The sequence below is a fragment of the Piliocolobus tephrosceles genome, chromosome 15, assembly GCF_002776525.5.
Source record: "Piliocolobus tephrosceles isolate RC106 chromosome 15, ASM277652v3, whole genome shotgun sequence".
Lineage (NCBI taxonomy): Eukaryota > Metazoa > Chordata > Mammalia > Primates > Cercopithecidae > Piliocolobus > Piliocolobus tephrosceles.
In genome coordinates this window covers 68,817,610-68,839,934 of record NC_045448.1, presented here as the reverse complement: position 1 = coordinate 68,839,934, position 22,325 = coordinate 68,817,610, and the positions used below count along the sequence as shown (strand labels likewise).

At 36.6% G+C, this 22,325-nt stretch overlaps 1 protein-coding gene across 2 annotated transcripts in view; it reads left to right on the top strand.

Annotated features, from left to right (window-relative positions):
- The window catches only part of PPP3R1 (protein phosphatase 3 regulatory subunit B, alpha), a 71,737-nt gene extending 50,141 nt beyond the window's left edge, over positions 1 to 21,596 (top strand). For both annotated transcript variants that reach the window (XM_023224067.3, XM_023224068.2), the window contains exons 3-6: positions 11,833 to 12,009; positions 13,197 to 13,256; positions 13,855 to 14,039; positions 19,452 to 21,596. In XM_023224067.3, the coding sequence (XP_023079835.1) occupies positions 11,833 to 12,009; positions 13,197 to 13,256; positions 13,855 to 14,039; positions 19,452 to 19,499 (470 nt within the window). In that variant the 3' untranslated portion in view covers positions 19,500 to 21,596. The remainder of the gene's footprint in view (positions 1 to 11,832; positions 12,010 to 13,196; positions 13,257 to 13,854; positions 14,040 to 19,451) is intronic.
- Positions 21,597 to 22,325: the final 729 nt, after the last annotated feature.

The window sequence follows — 22,325 nt, the reverse complement described above, 5'->3', positions numbered from 1 at the left end:
CTTTTGAATAAGATGTGTCATTGAACTAGGCAATACACATTTTGGTTTTAAAAAATATTTCTTTAAGCAGGGTTATTAATAACAGAATACTTGAAGGTATATCTGTATGATACTGTGAATACATGCTTTTCATTAACTTACTGCCTATATTGATTTGAACCATAAGGTGGATAAACCAAAAGGAGAAAAACAATAATACACAAGTCCTCAGTAGGATAAACGTAATATACATGTTGAGAGAAGGGTTAGAAAGGACGTCTTAGAAATCCATGGTCTGATTTTTATCTACCTGGAGTGGGAAGACTCTTATTCTCTTTTCTCCACATTTAGCCCAGAAATGCAGGTTGGGGGAATAGCAGTGATGCATAGTATCTCTTAGCCTAGGGCTCTTTGCTGACTCTTCAGATGGAACTAACATAGGAAAAGAAATTAGATCAGAAAGTATTTCAAGAAATCCCGGTCACCTCACTTTGTCATCAAGCTTTATAACATTGAGCAGCTTACCTAACTCCTTGGGTTTGTTTCCTCATCTTGAGTTTGTTGTCTTTAAGGTTTCTTGTGACTGTTTACGTTACATGGCTTTTCTATGCCAGATTGTCTTGTGAAGCTCACTGAGCTCTGAAAATAATTCTAAGAATGTATTTTTAGGATTGTTGTAAATGTTCAGCTTCTTTTGTGACATCTTTGGACATCATTCGTTGGGTGAATGAGTTCTAGTGTGTTGGTCATTTTTAGTCATTTTTTTAGATAAGGAAGGAAGAAGTCAGTGATATGTAGTATTTATATTTTGAAGGAGCAGTCTAGAAAACAAAACACAATCACAATATCAGTAATGAAAGCACTGAAATCATTACAGATCCTTACAGATGTTAAAAGGATAACAAAAGAATGTTATAAGCAATTTTATGCCAATAAGTTCTATACCTTAGATGAAATGGACAAATTCCTTGCAAAACAAATTACTAAAACTGACAATAAGAGGAAATAGAAAATCGTAATAGCCTTTTATTAGTTAATAAAATTGAATTCATATTTCAAAATCTTTCTACAAAGAAAATATATATATATATATATATATATAGCAAATGTTAAGTTACTAGGACTGATGTGAATTTGGCAAGATTGTAGGATACAAGGATAATATACCTAAACAATGTGATTTCTATGTAATAGTAGAGAACAATTACAAATGAAATGGGGCCCGGCGTGGTGGGCCCGGCCTGTAATCCTAGCACTTTGGGAGGCTGAGGCAGGCAGATCACGAGGTCAGAAGATCAAGACCATCCTGGCCAACATGGTGAAACCCCGTCTCTACTAAAAATAAAAAAATTAGCTGGGTGTGGTGGCATATGCCTGTAATCCCAGCTACTTGGGAGGCTGAGGCAGGAGAATGGCGTGAACCCAGGAGGTGGAGGTTGCAGTGAGCCAAGATCATGCCACTGCACTCCAGCCTGGGCGACAGAGCGAAACTCCGTCTTAAAAAAAAAAAAAAAAGGAAAAGAAAAAAGAAATGGACAAGTACCATGCATAATAGAGTAAAATTGTATTCAGGTATAAGTTTAACCAAATATGTGTAAAATCAGTACACCAAATTATAGAAAATTATTGGAACTTAAAAAGACCTACACAAATGAAGATACATACCACATTCATAGATTAGAAGACTTGTTACAGAGGTGTCGGTTCTACTTAGACTTATCTATAGCTTCTTTAAGACCTTCCCAATCAAATTCTTAACAAGATTTTAAAAAATTTACCAAATTGGTGGTTAATTCCATGTGGACATGCATGGGTATTAGAAGAGTCAGAAAATTTATGTGTGTGTGTGTGTGTGTATATATATATATATATATTTTTTTCCCCCCCCAAAGGTGCCATTGTAAAGGGAGCCTTTTCAACAAAACAGCTATATTTCTGTATGGAATAAAAAGTCATCTATCTACATATATATATGAAAGGCAAATAACATAGATCATAGATTTAAACATAAAACAATGGAATATCTAGAAGAAAACATAGAAAATCTTCATGATCAAGGATGGGCAAAGACTTTTAGTGCACACAAAACAGGAATCATAAAGGGAAAAAATTGGATTTCATTAATATTGAAAGGTTTTGGTTTTTAAAGTACACCTATGAAAAGGCAGCTCACAGACTGGGAGAAAATAGTATTAGAAAATACCTAACAAAGGACTTGGATCAGTATATAATTTCACAAATCTTTTAGATAATGCTTTTTTTTAAAAAAAGTACAATTAACTAATAAAAATACATGAAAAAGGCAATAATACCACATGTGAGCAAGGATGTGGAGCTGCTGGAATAATCATATATTGCTGATGGGAGAGTAAAATGGTACATTACTTTGGAAAACTGACAGTTTCTGAAAACTTAACCCTGTGACCCAGCAATTCCAGGAAAACATTTGTTTACAGAACTACACATTAATGTTTATAGTAGCTTTACAGGAATGTCTATCAAGAGATGAATGCATAAACAAATTGTAGTATATCCATATAGTGGACTAGACTGCTCTGCAGTAGTATAAAGGAACAAACTTACTGACACATGCAACAACATGGATTAGTGTCAAAAACTTGGTGAGTAAAGGACGATAGATGAGTACCTACTGTATGGTCCTGTAGACATGAAATTCTAGATAGAATTTAGAGAAAGAACATTGGTTGCCTAGGGTGGTGAGAGAAGGGTGATTGACTGCAAACAGGCTGAAGGGAGTGTTTATGGGTCATGGAATATTCTTTTATCTTGATTGTAGTGTTGCTTCCATAGGTATATGCATTTGCCAAAACCTGTAGAGCCATATACTTAATAATGCATCATTTCAAGGTCAGTTATTTCTCAAAATTGGCTTAAATTATTTTTAGCATTTTTTAGGCCAGGCGTGGTGCCTCACACCTGTAATCCCAGAACTTTTGGAGGCCAAGGTGGGCAGATCACCTGAGGTCAGAAGTTCAAGACCAGACTGGTCAACATGGTGAAATTTTGTCTCTACCAAAAATACAAAAATCAGCAGGGCTTGATGGTGCATGCCTGTAATCCCAGCTACTCCGGAGGCTGAGGCACAAGAATTGCTTGAACCCAGGAGGCAGAGGTTGCAGTGAGCTGAGATCACATCACTGGACTTCTGCCTTGGTGACAGAGTGAAACGCCATATCAAAAAAAAAATTAGCATTTTTGTTACAATTTGATACTTCTTTTGTTGGTGGTGATACCGAGTTTTTGTATATTTGACAATTGCATGATAATCTTTCAAGTATGTAAGAAATGTAATCTAGGAGCTCCAAAAAGACTCATTACTTTTTGCAGTCTAAGATTATGATACATTTCTCGAATGTAGACCTTTTAAGTGGATGAAAGTTTTTCATGTATTTAAGAAAAGGTACAACACATACATATATGACTGTGTTCATGTTTATTTCATAATATACTATTTAAAGTCTGTCATAATATTGGTAGGGTGCTCTCTTTGCTTTGTTCATTTGGTAGTCAAACTGTGCAGAATATAAATATTAAACTGCTTGGTACACAACAAGGTCATTATAAAACTGGAGAATTGTTTTGGAGCTCTTTTTTGAAGGTTTTATCTGCTGCGCCCCCTGGTGGATTTTACTTCTCATTGGGGTCACATGAAAATACAGCCACTTACTGTAGGAGGTGTCTTTTTAAAAGACTGTAAAGCTTTTTAAGTTAATCTTTATGTTGAAAAACTTCTCAGTAACTTCTATTGATGACACTATGAGGTTTTTTCTTGTGATCTTCACAAGAGTTACTCAATACAAGCTTCTCCGTAGATAATTTTGCCATGTCAGATGGCTTTTTTCCAAAATACCTCTAAGATAGAGATTCCGGGATCCTGTGTTGGAGTAGTAGTTTCTGATAGTTCTCATTCTGTAATATGATTCTAAATTTCTTGCTGTACAAAAGAGATTGGGGGATCGTGTCTTAGAAATAGTATGTATAGTTGGGATAGGCCTTGAACATAATTATGGTGCCAGAAATTAAGGAATTACTTTAAAAAAAAAAGAGAGAGATTGTTGAAAGGCCACATAGGAGCCAACCTGAAGATCTAATAAAGACCAGGGCTGGAACAATCTGACTAACAAAAAAATAATGATAGTATTGGATTTTAATTCATGTACTGAAATACTCATGAGTCCATGCCGATGTATTTTAATAAATAGTAGAGAAGGCACTGGTTTTGGTTGTCTGTGTGTGTGTGTGTGTGTGTGTTTTACAGGAGCATCCCAATTAATGTAGAGAGAAGAGGGGAAAAGAAATTTATTATTAGGCAAATACCACAATAATAAATAAATAAGACAGGACCCGGTGATGGATGCCAAAATTAGGTCAGAGTTTGAGGAGAAAAGAGTATTTGCACAGTCTCAAAGTATTCCCTACCCTTCCCCCGCCCCCGCCCAGGATATTTTTTTAACTGCAAAGGAAAAGATAGTAGATTTATAGTGGAGAAATCTGGCAGCCACCACCTTGGCCAAGTGATCAAAGTTAACATGTTGACGTCATGAGCCCCTTGATACAGTGTATTGGAGGACACAATATCATTTCTGTGGTATTCTTACCCAAATGCATTCAGGAAGCTCAAACTGAGGGAAGTTTTACAAAATACTGGATCAGAAGTTTCAAGGTCATGAAGGACAGTCAATCAAGAGTTGTCACAAATTGGAGCCAAGACTCAGGAGAAATTACAAAATCTTACAAAGATAATAGAGTTCTTGAATACCCCTCAGCCAACTTCCGTTAATGTGAGGATGTTAACATCTCACGGAATTATGGTACAGTAATCAACATCAAGAAATTAACATTGGCTAAAGAATATTAAACCACATACATGACTGAAAAAAATGGTGAAGCTTGCAAAGTGTTTTTGTTTTCCAGGATTCTCTCCTGGGTCCCACATTACATATAGTTGTTTCTTTCAAAATATTATTGTTAGAATTTAGAGAGACTTGCTGTGTTTTTAATAATTTGGTGTATTAATAGGTAAAACTTATTTATAAAGTAGCTATTAAAAGAATTTCCTGATGAAGCAGTAGTCTTGTTGCTATTTTCTACTACACAATTATTGAGAATTGGCTAAAATTTGAGGAAAGTTTTGTTTTTCTGCCATTCTGTTTATTTCATTTTCTTTTCGTTCTGAAAAATTTTAGCATCACCTAAAACAGTTTACACTTCTTTAAGTTGTCTTTACTTTTAATCTCAACAGTTGAATAGCAGCTTGGTGTGTGTGTATTAATAGGAATGCTTTCAGAACCAGGAGACTGGTCTCTTCCTATTTTGAAATTTCTTATTTCCTTTTTTTCTAAATGAGATAAATATATAAGTATAAGGAAGATGATTTATGTTTCATCATCTGAAAGCATGATGAATGAATATGTAACCTTCTGTTTCTATTAGTAGTATATTGGTGCAGTATTAATACGTCCAGTTGAAAATACTAAACTTTAGTGTAGCAAATTTAGTGTAGCAACGTGAGCAAGTTCTTAATACTTTTAATGTAGTAACATTAACAAGCTTCTTGAAGTCACTTTTTTAAATGAGTTACCATCTGAATTTCACATTTATCCCTAAGAACTGTCAGAGTGCATTGATCGACGGTTTTCTATATAAGCAATCTACCAATTTCTTGTTAGTAATTTTTATATTTTATAAACTCTGACTAAAATATCTTAAGTTTTTGCCACCTTGCTTAAATTTTAGATAACAGTATATGACTTGAGAAGATTATTTGAACATTTTGTCTAATAAAATTTCAATTGAATATGTAGGCATTTTCAACTGTTAAGGCATTCCTGCCAAAGTTGTCCTTCCAAAAAGTAGAAAAATAACATGAGTTTCAGCCTGGCAAAACATACGAAAAAGAGTATCTCTGAGTCACAAGATGAGTCAAGAGGGTGAGGTTTGTTTGTTTTTCCTTGTCCATCTCTTTTAAGGGAATAAGATCATAAGCAGTAGGAAAAAAAAATATTTTCTGAAAAGTGGCACCAAAAGTTGGAATTTGTTCTTCAGTATTTAACCTGTGCTAAGTGCAGATCTTCTATAAATATACTGAAACTAAATTTAATGATGCGAACAAGATGGGTTTGATCTACTTTAGAGATCTGTTCCTAATTTGTAGGTGATTGCTAATGCTGATATTTCAAGAATTAAAACTCTGTTTCATACTCTAATATCCTACTGCAACACAGCAACACTGCTGGCAAACGGAAGTGCCTAAATAACTGCCCCTCGGGTGCCAGTAATGACCAAATAAATCATTTTGTTTGATACCTAAAATAACTATTTTTACCATTTGTTTTTGAAAGACAACTTTCTTAGATCTTGGCTTTAAAATTTTTTCCTGGCTTTACTTTCCAAGCTGGCCATTTAAAAATATTCTGGATATTTAGGTATGGATTCCTCTAGTTGCTCAGTCTCAACTAGATTGCAAATACTGAGTATTTAGTCTGTCTTACTCATCACTGTAATCCTAGCTGAAAGGAGGGGAGGGAGATGAGGAAATAAATCAGTGGTTGGAGAAAAGAGATACTGCCTCCTCACGCACTGCTCTGGCTTCTTAGCTCAAGATCAGTTTTAGCTACATAGGGTATGTGGGAATGATGATGAATGGAAAGATTAGAGCTTGTTCCCTCCTAGTCATATTAAAGGGGCTTTTTAAGAAGTCATTTATTGTCAAGGTAAAACGTGATCACTGGCACATTGCTTTGGCTTTGAGGAAAGTTTTGACTATTCATCCAGAACAGATATCAACTACTTTATAATGTTTTACAAGATATTAAAACAAGTAAATAAAATTTAACTACTCCTTCTAAGGGCTTTTGCCAGTGAGTGAGGTAATGATACAACTATAAATCATTAGTGACAAACACCTTTCTCCCTAGAGAGAAATTGACAGGTGTCTCATAAATGGAGAATTCAGGCAAGGACATTCCAGCAGGAGGTTTATAAGGAAATGAGGTATAAAATCTGTACTCTAGGAGAGTTGTGCCAAGAGCATTGTAGCCAAAGAAAAGGAAATGGGGAAAGAGATAAGATGGAAATTTAAATTTGAGGCTAGTATTGTTAAGGACTTTAGACTTTTTGTATTAGAAAGCCACTAGAAAATGTAAAGCGCGGGAGCTAGCCGTTTGACTGAATTTGCCTTTTAGAAAGATTACTGTTGGCAGTGTGAAGAAGGTGGATTGAGCCAAATATATTTATTTGATTTGTGATTCTTTATTCTCAAGTATTCTTAATATTTTTTATTCATTTATTAAGATTGGAATGCTATCTCCTGGATTAGAGGAGTTTTCTGAGTAACTAAAACATAATCCTTTAAGTGCCTCAATTTCAGTTTCTTGATAAACAACTTTCTAAACTATAATTAATGTCCCTGCTTCAATAAATAGACTCTAATAAATAGTTTGCATAAATATTATGATACTACATTTCTGCCTTTCCTCTTCCCATTAATCATACAGCCTAGAGGAAATGATCCTGATTTGTCCACTTAGTGGAGACATTGTCTTTTCTTATCCACTCATAGCAGATCACCTTTGTGATCTATTATGTTTAATTTCCCCATCACCTTTCCTAGTCTGTGATTGTAAACTAAAGATTGGAAGAAGAGAATAACTAATCCTTAGTATATGTGTAAAAAATTAAGGCAAGCTTGAAGAGGGTACCTCTTCAGCAAAATCTGTGAACTTTGAGACACTGTTCTGAATGGTTTGCTGATTGGTACCTGGTTAGCTAGTAGTTTTAAATACTGGTGGCATTTTAATCAATAAGTTTTACATTTGAAATACTTAATACTCACTTAAAACATTATTAAAACCATTATTAAGCACCTGTTATATGTGATGCCCAGAGCACCAATGAAAAAGTCATGGACTGTGCCCTGAGGTGGAGTAGACATGTAAATAAATAAGCGAAAAGCATTTGTAGGACTTTGATTATGTTTTTTCTCTTTCAGGATTAAGGGTATGTCATTTTATAGATAGAAAATGGGGGCCGGGCGCGGTGGCTCAAGCCGGAAATCCCAGCACTCTGGGAGGTTGAGACGGATGGATCATGAGGTCAGGAGATCGAGACCATCCTGGCTAACATGGTGAAACCCTGTCTCTACTAAAAAATACAAAAAACTAGCCGGGCGAGGTGGCGGGCGCCTGTAGTCCCAGCTACTCGGGAGGCTGAGGCAGGAGAATGGTGTGAACCCGGGAGGCAGAGCTTGCAGTGAGCTGAGATCCGGCCACTGCACTCCAGCCTGGGCGACAGAGCGAGACTCCATCTCAAAAACAAAAAAAAAGAAAATGGGGAAATAAGGTTTATTTGAACAGTTTGCATTTATGTCACATATTCCAATAAAGAAGGAATACTCTTTAATAGAGGGATAAAATGCCTTATGTAGTTGATGTGCTTATGAAGTGTTTATGTGAACTTTTTGATGAGATTATTTATATACATTAATGTGCTACATAATAATTTTCGGTCAGTGACTGACCACATATACACAGTGGTTCTGTAAGATTATAATGGAGCTGAAAATACACATACAGTCATGTGTCACTTAACGATGGGTTACATTGAGAAATGCATCATTAGTGTAGCCTGAGTGTACAGAGTTTATAAAGTCTACAGTAATGTCCTAGGCCCTTACATTAACTCACCACTCACCACTGACTCACCCAGAGCAGCTTCCTGTCCCACAAGCTCCTTTCATGGTAAGTGCCCTATACAGATGTACCATTTAAATAAAAATTTCATACTATACTTTTACTGTAGCTTTTGAATGTTTACATATGTTTAGATTCACAGATATTTAGCATTGTGTTACAGTTGCCTACAGTATTCAGTACATTAAGATGCTGTACAGATTTTGTAGCCTAGGAGCAATAGGCTGGACCATATAGCCTAGGTGTGTAGTGGGCTGAACCACATAGGTTTGTGTAAGTACACTCTGATGTTCATACAATGACGAAATCTAATGATGCATTTCGCAGTGTAACCCCATCGTTAAGTGATGCATGACTGTATATGTATTTTGCTGTTTGCAGCAGTATTTAGATAAATTTTTCATCCCAGCATTTCTGATACATGTTTTCTAGAAAACCTCACATGCCATGAAATCACATCTGGGAAAAACATGGATAGAGTAGACCGTTCAAATTATGCAGCTTTGTTTGTAACAGAGTATTAACATAAACGGTGATGATCTTAAAAATACAAGTACAAATTAACTGTACAAATGAAACACCATAACCCATCACTTATGAGCCTTAAATGGGGACTTGTGCTTCTATTAAGGTATGGTATAGGTTCTTGAAGTTACTTGCTTTAGTAGGAGCTACTTTTCTAAAATTCAGTGGTGAGCCAATGTATGGCTACATTTATTAATAGTTTTTGGGGGTGAGGGAGCATAAAAACAGAAGAAATTGTCTTCACAACTTCTTCATCTGCGTCCTTAGTTTTCACCAGACAACATAACAATGTTAGAAAGACTTGAGGTTCTTAAAGCCACTAAACTTGTTTTCTCTAAAGGAAGGCACCTCTTCACTGTTATTTTTGTTTGTTTGTTTGTTTGTTTGTTTGTTTGGAGACAGAGTCTTGCTCTGCCCCCAGGCTGGAGTGCAGTGGCGCAATCTCGGCTCACTGCAAGCTCCGCCTCCCGGGTTCATGCCATTCTCCTGCCTCAGCCTCCCGAGTAGCAGTAGCTGGGAGTACAGGCGCCGGCCACCTCGCCCGGCTAGTTTTTTTTTTTTGTATTTTTAGTAGAGACGGGGTTTCACCGTGTTAGGATGGTTTCGATCTCCTGACCTCGTGATCTGCCCGTCTCGGCCTCCCAAAGTGCTGGGATTACAGGCTTGAGCCACCGCTCCTGGCCCACTGTTGTTTTCTTAAGGTCTTCATATATTGAGGTTTTTTTTTTTGGAGACGGAGGTTCCCTTTTGTTGCCCAGGCTAGAGTACAATGGCACCATCTCAGCTCACTGCAACCTCCGCCTCCAGGTTCAAGCTATTCTCCTGCCTCAGTCTCCCGAGTAGCTGGGATTACAGGCACCCCGCCACCACTCCCGGCTAATTTTTTTATTTTTAGCAGAGGTGAGGTTTCACCACATTGGCCAGGCTGGTCTCAAACTCCTGACCTCAGGTTCCTCAGCCTGCCTCAGCCTCCCAAAGTGCTGGGATTACAGGCGTGAGCCACCGTGCCTGGCCTTTTTTTTTTTTTTTTTTAAAAGAAACTTGCCCCTGATCCTTTTATAACATACTGTGTAAAATCCCTGTGAATCAATGAAATTTCCATAATTACTGACAGTACTACTCTCCTTCCTCTTTACCAATTATGTGTGAACTAAGTCATATTAGAACACCACCTTGTAGCTGTAGTTTTTACTTTGATAGTATAGATAATTATAGTTCTATTTTAATATAATTTATATTTAAAATATATGCTTTAATTTTTAAGTTCTTATAGTGAGGATGCCATATATTTAAGCTGTCAAGACAGCTTGTATTTGTACTGTTCTCTAGCATTGTGGGCTATAATACATATATACTCATGGGCAGTATAACATTTGCCTTCTTAATTTTCTTTTTAAAAGTTGTTGTATTTATTTTATTTTTATTTTTAATTTTTTGAGACAGAGTCTCACTCTGTCACTCAGGCTGGAAAGCAGTGGCGTGATCTCGGCTCACTGCAACCTCTGCCTCCTGGGTTCAAGTGATCTTCTGCTTCAGCCTCCTGAGTATCTGGGATTACAGGTGCGTGCCACCATGCCCGGCTGATTTTTGTATTTTTAGTAAAGGTGGGGTTTTACCATGTTGGCCAGGCTGGTCTGTAACTCCTGACCTCTAGTAATCTGCCCACGTTGGCCTCCCAAAGTGCTGGGATTACAAGCATGAGCCATTGCACCTGGTCTGTTGTATGTAATTTTAAAAATATATTTGTAATTACTATTTCTGTTAAGTCATGATCAGAATTACTTATGTGTATTAGTCAGATATTTTAAAGGAATTAAAATGATGTAATTTAGAAGAAAACAGCTTAAACCCAGCTTTTTCAAGAATGTATATGAGACACTGAATTTTTATGGAGTACTTACCAACTAATGTAAACATTTCTTTTTAGTTATTCTTTCTCTTTTAAAGGTGTTGACAAGTGAATTTTGTTAGCTATTTGGTTGTTAAGTAAAAGCTGGCTTATTTGCTCATACTTGTAAAGTAACTCTGGAAGAATATTCAGGAAATGGCAACATTGCTTTCAGGGAAAGGAAATGGAAATCTCAGGGTGGGAAGGGAGGGAAACTTTGAACTTTGAATACCCTTTGAATTTTTGAGTCATGAACTATTAGAAATAAAGTAAGTTAAAATTTAACAAGAAAAATGAAAATGAAAGTTCTTCGGTGTACAGAACAGAGGTTGATTGAATCTGTCTGGTAGAACCTCCATGATCAGCTTAGCATTGGCATTGTCAGTCCTGAAATAATCTTTTGTGACCTCCGTGATCAGCTTAGCATTATCAGGCCTGGAATATCTTGAGACTCAGCATACAGCGGATGTATGTAATGGCAGGTGCAAACAAACAGAAAGGTAACCAAATAGAAGTATTTATGTTGTATTTATTCTATGAGAAGAAATTAGTTAACATTATAATATATACCTCTTTTTATCAAATTGGAAATTAAACTATTGGATAACTGCTGGATTTTTTCCCCCCATAACTATTAAAAAATTTTTTCAAAATCTTGCTACTGCCTGTTAGAAAGGAATTGGGAACATTTGTAAAAAAATTCTTGCTACCTTTTTTGTTTGCTTTTAGTTGATGCGGATGAAATTAAAAGGCTAGGAAAGAGATTTAAGAAGCTTGATTTGGACAATTCTGGTTCCTTGAGTGTGGAAGAGTTCATGTCTCTGCCTGAGTTACAACAGAATCCTTTAGTACAGCGAGTAATAGATATATTCGACACAGATGGGAATGGAGAAGTAGACTTTAAAGGTAAGAAAGTAGTTATTTTTTATACTCACAAGTTAGATAACCTATTTGTATTCCTACAGCTCTATGTAAAAAAAAAAAAAAAGTGTTTATATTCCTTGTGACGTTACAATAATAGATTATGTTAAAACCTCAACATCTGTGGTATATGCACCTTAATGAAATAGGATCTTTTACTTTGTAGTTCATAAATGATTAAGTTGTTCTTTAGGATAATCTACCAAAAAGCAGGGGAGACTCAGTATTTCCTTTCTTTTTAGAAAATTAATCTCACTTTAGGACAATACTGTATATTCTTATATACAACATTAGAAACTGCAGTTCCTTTTATTTATTTATTTTTTTGAGATGGAGTCTCGCTCTTTTGCCCAGGCTGGAACGTGGTGGTGTAATCTCAGCTCACTGCAACTTCTGCCTCCTGGGTTCAAGCGATTTTCCTGTCTCAGCCTCCCGAGTAGCTGGGATTACAGGTGCGCACCACCACACCTGGCTAATTTTTGTATTTTTAGTAAAGACGAGATTTCACTATGTTGGCCAGGCTGTGGTCTCGAACTCCTGACCTCAAGTGATCCACGTACCTCAACCTCCCAAAATGCTGGGATTGCAGGCATGAGCCACCACGCCCAGTTTTGTTTTGTTTTTTTAAACAAGTAAATAAACATTTCACTAGAGATTTGTCAGTAGATTTTGTTATTTTAGTTTGGAGAACAGAATTATAAGTGGAGGGATATAAAACTGATTATGATTAGTGCTTATCAGGCAGTGAAGAAAAATGATTTGTCGTGAAACTTCTAACAGCATATTTGGTTCACAGTTTTGAAGTAGAAATTTAAAATTATTTTTGTAGTGTCAGAACAATTTATAGTGGTTTTTTTAAAGCCCCTTGTCACAGTCATATTCTAAGAGGAAAGAGTTAACTTAAAGAATATGTTTTGAGTGTTCTTTTATCTTGCACGTAACAAATGTTTGTTCAAATTGATTGACCTTAGAGAACTCCAAGTTCAAATAAAAAATACAGAGAGACCTTGTTTGTTGAGGTTTCAAATTTGACAATTTTATTTTTAAATGTTGCTCGTAGTACTTTTGTTTTGCAGCAAGGAAATATCCTTTTATGGGAATGTAAGGTAAATATTTTTTGTGTGTAAAAAATTGGAAGTTCTGATTTGTGAACATTTTTAACTCTTATTCAGAATTCATTGAGGGCGTCTCTCAGTTCAGTGTCAAAGGAGATAAGGAGCAGAAGTTGAGGTGTAAGTATTTTTCTTCACTGACTTCATTCTCTTACACTACCATCATTTCATACCGTATTATAGAATGGTTTTTAAAATAATGAAAAAGATGTCTTTTATTCCAGATCCTTAGACATAACTGAAATTTTACATTCTGGTGAAAATCCTTTTAAGACATTTGCCACTACTATATTTGAATAATGTGTCATTGTTGCTTTTAGTTGGATAGAAGCAAAACAGTTTCTTTCTACTGAAAAAAGCCATGTAAACTACATTTGTAATTTAGAGAAGAGAATTTTTTTAGTGAAAGTGGGAAGAAATGTTCTAAAGAACAAGAGAGGTTGGAGTTGTTATTATTTCTAGTGTTTTTTCTGTGCAGAAACTGAAGCTTAGCAGGGACAGTTAACTTACTCTAAGCTCCACTAAATCTGCTCAGGCAGCCTCAAAAGCCCATACTTTTAACCAACTATGTTAAACTGTGCCTAAGGACAACTCTATTTTAAGGAAGGAGACATCCTCATAGTTGTAGTTTTGATGTTTGTCAGTTTTTCTTTCTTATTGAAAGCATTTGCTTGTGATTGCTTTGTAATTGGAATTGATTTTCCTTCCCTTTTTTTAGTTGCTTTCCGTATCTATGACATGGATAAAGATGGCTATATTTCCAATGGGGAACTCTTCCAGGTATTGAAGATGATGGTGGGGAACAATCTGAAAGATACACAGTTACAGCAAATTGTAGACAAAACCATAATAAATGCAGATAAGGATGGCGATGGAAGAATATCCTTTGAAGAATTCTGTGCTGTAAGTACAAAAGAGCTGGTTCTTCTGTTACGTTTCAGCAACATATTTTAAAAACCACTTAATAGAGAATTTCAGTATTTTGTCCTAAAAACTTATATATTTGATTTTTCCTAATTGCCCATATTCAGTTTTGAAGTGTGTTCTTCGTTGTAATTATTAATTAACAAAATTAACAATTATTATTCTCAAGAATTAACATTCTCAGTGATCCTCTGATCAAATGCCGCAAGGACACTACTTTACTTACTGTTGATAGCCCCTCAAATTACGACTAGGTTATACTCTTAAGGTTCATTTAATCACTCATTGCTTCTGAACAGAAGCACAACCACAACCACTTAGCTTCTCTTCTCTACTTATGCCCTAAAAATATAGATAGTAGGCTTTTTGATGTGTTACAAGGATTTTAAACTGCAAGCTAGAGATACTAGAGAAAACTAGAGCATCTAGAGTAGAGGCAAAGATAACAAAGGTTTGACATTTTTCTGTGAGTAATGATTGGATGCTTCCATAGAAAGGTTTTCTTTCTCCTTTTTATTTTTAAATGTAAATCACACAAGGAAAAACAAGTGAGTTTGATAGTTGTTTGTTATGCAAGAGCTGAAGTGTAGCTACTTTGACCTTTAAGTAGAAGTTCATATTATCCTTAAGCAAAAACCATGTTTTTATTTTGTTTTCAAAAAGTGGGGTGGCACTGTAAAGAATAGACTGCATCTCTTTGGAAGAGTTAGATGGGTTTGAGACTTTTAAGACACGGAACTACTCCCAAGGGGCGCTACCGCAAACCTTTTCTCTCCCTTCCGTTTCACCTCCTTCACCATTGCCAAGGATCACTGAAAGACTCCTGTGGACTGGCGTACGGTTGAGTGTGACATGAGACCAGGCTGGTAGTGCCATCAGAAAGAGCAGCCAGTTTTCAAAAGAAGGAAAGGAGAAATTCTAAGCCTTAGGGGAATAAAATAAATGGAAAATTCTTGGCTTTGGTGGTATTGGAAGAGGTATTTATATTTATATAAATAAAATGGTATTTATATAATCTTCATATAAATGAAGATTACTTGCATATATAAAATGTAATAAGTATAGCACTTATCAGTGGAAGGAAATTAAGCTATTATCTATATTGAAGACATAAGCTAAGTTTTGAGTTTATTTTCCAATATTTATTTTAGTTTATTTTTAAGTTTTCATGTTTTTTTTTTTTTTTTGAGACCAGAGTCTCACTCTATCGCCAGGCTGGAGTGAAATGGCGCAATCTCGGCTCGCTGCAACCTCTGACTCCCTGGTTCAAGTGATTCTCCTGCCTCAGCCTCCTGAGTAGCTGGGATTACAGGCACACTCCACCATGACCAGCTAATTTCTGTATTTTTAGTAGAGAGGGAGTTTCACCATGTTGGCCAGGATGGTCTCGATCTCCTGACCTTGTGATCTGCCCGCCTTGGCCTCCCAAAGTGCTGGGATTATAAGCATGAGTCACCGTGCCCGGCCTATTTTTAAGTTTTTGCAGACGGGGGTCTTGCTATGTTGCCCAGGCTGGTCTCCAGCTCCTAGCTTCAAGCAATCGTCCCATTTCAGCCTTCCAACGTATTGGGATTACAAGCAGGAGCCACTGTGTCTGGCCACCAGTATTTGTAATCAATTGCCTTTTGCTTGTAATTTTAAGGGGCCTAGTTTACGAGTGGAGAAAAATGTTCTTCGTGTGCTTAAAACCAACTATGAAGCACTTGTAATTTTGGCTTCATTGAGTTCTTTCTATGTTGACTTCTCAAGCTATAACAGTAAAAGATTGGAAGTTTTTAAAAAAGATTGCATACTATATATGTACTTCAAAATTTTCAGAGTACTTAATATATACAAATAATTCTTACAAATGATTAGTGACAGGCTTAAAGTTGGTGAATTGAACCCATGTATAATTTACTTTTACCTCCTCCCCAAACTCCAATCAAATGCAATGAATTAAAAAGAAAGGGTTATGAACTCACAAGGACAAAAATGAAGAGCAGAGAAGAGACAGCATCTAAATGTGGTAATTCAGAACGTTTAGAAAGTTGAATGGTTAACTAACTTAGCAGAATGATTCTAAGCTTTATCAGCTTGGAAATCTGAGAACCAAACTGGGTTATAATGGAGAATCCATGAAAGGCTCAGAAATTGATGGCACAAGCAACTGGAAGTGAGGATGAGAGTGAGGCTAAAACCAAAGATTGGTTAAAGTCTGTTTTAAGAAGGAATTGGAACACACAAGATTGCCTTCCCTGCTCTGTTCACCTGGACAGCTCTCTCTCCTGCACCCTAGCAGGAGATTGGGGAGAGTCTCTAGACTGGCAAACGTGAGGCAGAGGTGGGGTATATGTGTTGGGGAACTAAGTGACAGTAAGCATATTTGCATATTGACATCTGTGCCCTGTAGCTGACTTCCTGACTCCCTGGCAGCTGGAGTTAACACTGTCTAGGCAAGAGATGGGAAAAAGCCCTGTTTAGGAAATCTTATCTCCCCAAAGAAATGGTGCTACTAGATCACTCAAAGTATAGCTCTCACTCAACAACCCTATCATTCACCCAAAGTTCCACTGCCCTTTCTACAGAAGCAAAGCCAAGGATCTCAGCAAACACTGAAGGAAACCTCTGTGTATGGAATATAAAGATGAAACCAGGTCCAAAAAAATAAGTTCAAAACAAACAGATTAGCCAAGACCAGTAGAAACTTTAAAAGCAAACCCGAAACCTGTCATTATTCTCGGGGATATTGTATATTGAATTTTTGAAACAAAAGTTGGATAATACATAAAAGAGCTCTTGGGAATACAATTTTAGATACCTATTTTTGGAGTTGTAACACCCAAATGCTAGGATTCCAGAAGGAAAATGGAAGAAAACAAATAATCAAAAATGAATCAAGGAAATACTCCAAAGCCAAAAATAATGTGTTTTCTGAGAGGGCTTATGGAGCATCCAGCATAGTCTGTAAACATCTGGACCTGGGCACACTGTCATGAAATTTTGAGACAGTGGGAGCAAATAACTGGTTCTGCAGATTTCCAAAGAGCTGGGGTAGTAGGGTGGAGTGGTGGGAGTGGGGCTTTGTATAAACAACCAGGAGTCATAATGGCACCAGATTTCTTAGTAGCAGTGTTAGAAACCCACAAGAACATGGAGCATTTTGCCTTTGCAATTCTGAGGGACAGTTATTTCCAACTTAAAATTCTCTATAAACTCAAATGGTAGTAGAAAGACACTTTTAGGTATGTAAGGCCTTCTCATTTTGGAAACTACTGGAGGATGTGCTCCCACTGCAATAAGGTCATAAATCAAAAAAGTAGAGAGTATAGGATCCAGGAATCTGAGGGTCCAGCATAAGAGGGAGGATCTCCGATATGATGAAGAGCGCCAGAGATGACAGGCCTGAAGACAAAAAGTCTAGAGTGCAGCAGGTTGGAAGGCTCAAAGAGTGCTTTCAAGACAATAAAATTGATAGAATTACATAATATTTTTAGTTGAATATATTTAGAACAAAAGTTAGGGGTTGAATTATAATTAACATAGAACACCCAGCAAAGGAATTAACTGTGTACCAAACAAATGTGCAGGAAAGAAAAACTAATCATAATACATAGTTCTGTTTATCTGTATTGTATAGTTACAACAATGAAAAATGCTGGATTTTTTTGGAGGGTGAGGTCGAGGGAAGGAATGTTGCCTCAGTTTGTTGCCCAGGCTGGAGGCATGCCGGCTAATCTTTTTTTTTTTTTTTTTAATGTATTAGAGACCTGGTTTCACCATGTTGGTCAGGCCTGTCTTGAACTCCTGACCTCAAGTGATCTGCCCACCTCAGCCTCCCAAAATGCTGGGATTACAGGTGTGAGCCACCACACCCGGCTGAAAAATGCTGAATTTCTAATGAAAATAAAGATAAAGCCATTGGAATGGTACAGAGTTTGTGAAGTGTGTAGGGGGGAGATGGAGGGAAGAAATGTGTGTGAAAGCTAAAAATCTTAGAGACCTGGAGGTAAATAGTGAAAGTCAGCTGAAAACTTTATTGCCACTGCATAAAAGCAAATAGAGAATGAGGCCAGGGTGACAAACTGCTTTTTTTTTTTTCCACAGCAGGAGTTGTAGAATTAGTTGGCACTTTGTGCTTTGCTTTTCAAATAAAGGGGCTATTTTTTAGTTTGAATTTAAAAATAATACAGATACAAGTATACATGACAATATGGATTAATCTCACAATCACAAAGTTGAGAGAAGCCAGACATGAAAGAGATTCCATTTATAAAATGTACAGAAACAGAAAATAGTAGCTACTGGTGTGTGTGTGTGTGTCCATGTTGGGTGGGAGGAGGGGGAGGGGAGATGTCTGGTGACTAGAAGATCTGGGTGCTGGTTATTGGGTGTTCACTTTGTGAAAATTCATCAAACTGGACATTTATGACCTATGCATGCTCTTTATGTAGATTAAATGTAATAAAACATTCCCCCGAAATGATACAGATACTACACTTTCACATTACCATGTCAGTATTCACTGAGATGTGTATAACTACATGTATTTGACTCTACAGAAAAATAATATGCAGAAATGTTTACTTGGTACTTTTTAAATTTTCTAGAACAGACTGACAGTGACGCTCATATTTGATTGTGAGGACAGTTTTTGTCATAGTATCTGGTTATCGTGTAGTATTAAACTACTGAAGTAGGGGCCAACAAACTATGGAGCAAACCAGATCCTGTCCATGGCCTGTTTATGTCTGATTTTGAACTAAGAATACTTTTTACCTCAAGTGTTGTTTTGGAAAAAAAAAAAAGAAAATGTGAAAGAAACTACATGTAGCCTACAAAACTTAAAAATATTTACTATCTGGCCCTTGTACAAGAATACCCAAAAAATAATGCCTGTCATCCTAGGAGAAAGAAACCATGAAAATTCTAACTGGAGGTCAGTCAAGTTTTGTTGTTTTGTTTTTTTTGTGTGTCTTTAAATTCACCACCTGAATATAGCTAAAGTAATTTTTATTTATTTATTTATTTATTTGAGATGTAGTCTTGCTCTGTTGCCCAGTCTGGAGTGCAGTGGCGCGATATCAGCTCACTGCAGCCTCCACCTCCCGGGTTCAAGCGGTTCTGCATCAGCCTTCCCAGTAGCTGGGATTACAGGCACGCGCCACGACGCCCAGCTAATGTTTTGTATTTTTTTAGTAGAGACGAGGTTTCATCGTGTTAGCCAGGATGGTCTCGATCTCCTGACCTTGTGATCCACCTGCCTTGGCCTTCCAAAGTGCTGGGATTACAGGTGTGAGCCACCGTGCCCAGCCCCCGAGTAATATTTTTTAAAATTGTAATTTGATGAAGCAGACCATGAATGAGGAGTTTCTCAGACACTGAAGCTTGATTTGTTCCTTTCTGTTGCAGGTTGTAGGTGGCCTAGATATCCACAAAAAGATGGTGGTAGATGTGTGACTCTTATCAGAGAGTACCACCCAACACTTTTGCTTTCTTCTCCATCTCTGAAGATCTGCTCAAGACGTCCAGCAATGCTCTCTGTGTATTTAAATGGAAGTATTTTTCTCTGTGAAGCCACATTTTCCAACATGAGCCTCATGAAGCCAACTAAGTGTTATTGAACTGTAATTCTCTCAATAACTCAGTGTAGCACTTTAAAGTCTGAAGGACAGCAGCATGAAAAGAGCATATCAATGTGGTGGAGAAAGGGAAGGGGTTGGCTTTTTAATTTATTTTTCTTCATCTTTTATAACAAGAAAGTATCTATATATACATATGTAAATATTTATATATAGATATATGTAGCTTTCTATATATGTAGTAGGTTGGCTTTAATTTAATATACTTGATTCAGAAACAAAACAATAGAGTACAAAAGTGCCAAGCAGAACATAAAACATCCTTACTTTTATTTCACACAGTTTTATATATAGATAGAAGACTGTACAATTTGAGCCGGGTGTTAGGCCAGCTATTTTCCTTTTCCTGTGCTTTCTCCTCTGAGAGATTGACAAAGCATTTGTTAACGTCCTATTATTTACCTTAATTACATTTTTGTAACAAAGGAGTCTGTAACTTTATTTATACTTACGAATATATTTCCAGGGACTACTACTCATTGCTGAGCAGCTTTTAATACACCTCTGCTTGAGGAGAAAGTCTAGTTCATTGCTACTGCCAAGAGCTAGTTCTTGTGTTCATATAGTAACTGCACAGTGCTTATGGCTGCTTCATTGTTACTTTGTAACTAGGAGCCATTGCATTTATTAAATGTCCCTCAGTAACGTAAGTGCTAGTTGTGATTTTATACATAAAGGCCAGATGCTGTCTGAGGCAATCATGACTAATATTGTATGTATCACTTACTGAAGAATACCTGAAGTGATCATGTAACTACTTAGGATATCCATTTGTTTGATTACATGGGTAAATAATTTGTCATTAAACTTGTGTTTGAATCATGAATTTCCCTTCTGTGTTTCAAAAGACTTGCAGCTAATCTAAAAAACTGGTGATAGTTAATATGCATGTATGTATCTAAACACCCACATATATTTGTGGTTTAAGTGTGAGAAATCTTGCTAATGTATATGCCACAGAAGAGCAAAATTTTATCCAAATTTATATGTCTTAAATTTCTTTACCACGAGGGATAGAGCATGCATAATTTTTTTTCTTGATTTGCTTATATAATTGGTAATGGATGATAACTTAATAAATTTGTGTGATATAAAAGTAGTGTATCATGTTCTACCATTTGATCTTATCCCTTCCCATTTCTGCAAAGGTACTATTGGCTGGAAGAAAAACATTTTGGTTAGCTTTGTATGACAGTAGTCTTTCCCTTTATAGTTTTTTCTATAAAAACTGGTTTTAAAATCAGTAGAAAACGGCAGGTTGAATCAAGGTGAATGAATCTGAAATTGAGCACACCTGCCTGTCATCGCTGTTCCTTCAACTGAGTGCTGCACATCATGGGCTCTGTCTGTGAGAGAAAAATCCCGGTGCTTGGTGTCCTTGCATGACATGGAGTTTTGCATGTAGATCAATTTAAAATGTACCTCTTGTTTACATAATTTGCAAAATTTTGAAAGATAATGTTGCCAAACTTTGGAAATGTTAATGTTCAGACTGAAAATCTCCACTACATGTAACTTTCTTCCTCTGGATCAGTGGCATGGCTTATAATCCCAGCCAGTGGTTTGAACTGTTCCAGTGTCAACTGCCATGTGCTCTGCTTCAGGGGGGAACTAGTCTTTTGTGAATTTTTTGTACATAAGTATTTGTTACAAATATTTTAGCAAATGCTTTCTATTTCTCTTGCTTGTGCATATCTTGGCTGGCGTTACAGAAAAATAGTGCAAACATTATTTCCTTACTGGGGAATGAGGGGTTTTTTTTTCTTTTTTTTTTTTAGTTTGTGTGTGGGGGTGGGTAGGGGAGGGGGTGGTTTATGTTGAATGTTTAGTTTTTCTTCTGCATGATACGTCATGTTGTGGGATCTTTAGAAAACTTCATACTGTATGAATAAGAAAATAAAATATTTGAAACTTGCTTGAATGTATTCAGTGGTCTTTAATGGCTTTCCATAGCTATGAGAATTTTTTTTCCTCCCAGTCTTTTAAATTCTTAGAAAGTCTGGTAAAGTGACATTTAATCTCTATAAAAACTTACAAATTCCTGTAGTACTCTCCCATCCCCCTCCCCATGACTTCCCTTACTACCCCTCTCTCTACTCCAGCCATGTTAGCCTCCTGTGGTACCTGGAGTCTTGGGTTTACGTCTCGTAGGCCCTTGCGCTATCTGTCCCTTTCCCCTCCCCATATCTCATAGCTAATGCCTTCAGGTGTTTGTTCAGTTATGGCCTAGCTCAAAAGGAATTGTCCTGGCTACGCTATTTAAAAATACAGATATACCTGGCTCTCCTTTCTTCTATATTTTTCCTCCTCCAGTGGCATTTATCCTTTTCTGACAGTTTACTTACATATTTTGTATTCCCCGATTACTGAATAAAATGAACGAAAGCTCCACAAGGGTAGTGATTTGTCTCTTGTTCACTGATAGCCCCAGCCCAGTTGTCCAGAGTATTACTTAGCTCTTAGTGTTTACCCAATAAATAATCAATTAATGTGATACTGTTTGTGCAGGTTGTGATTTTATAATAAGTGCTATTCAGTGTTTTGTCACTGTGTAAAAGGTAAAATTGATATTTCTTGAGACTTCATTTATTTGGTAACTTTGCTTTCATTTAGTCATTATTTCATTTATTTACAGCCCCTACAT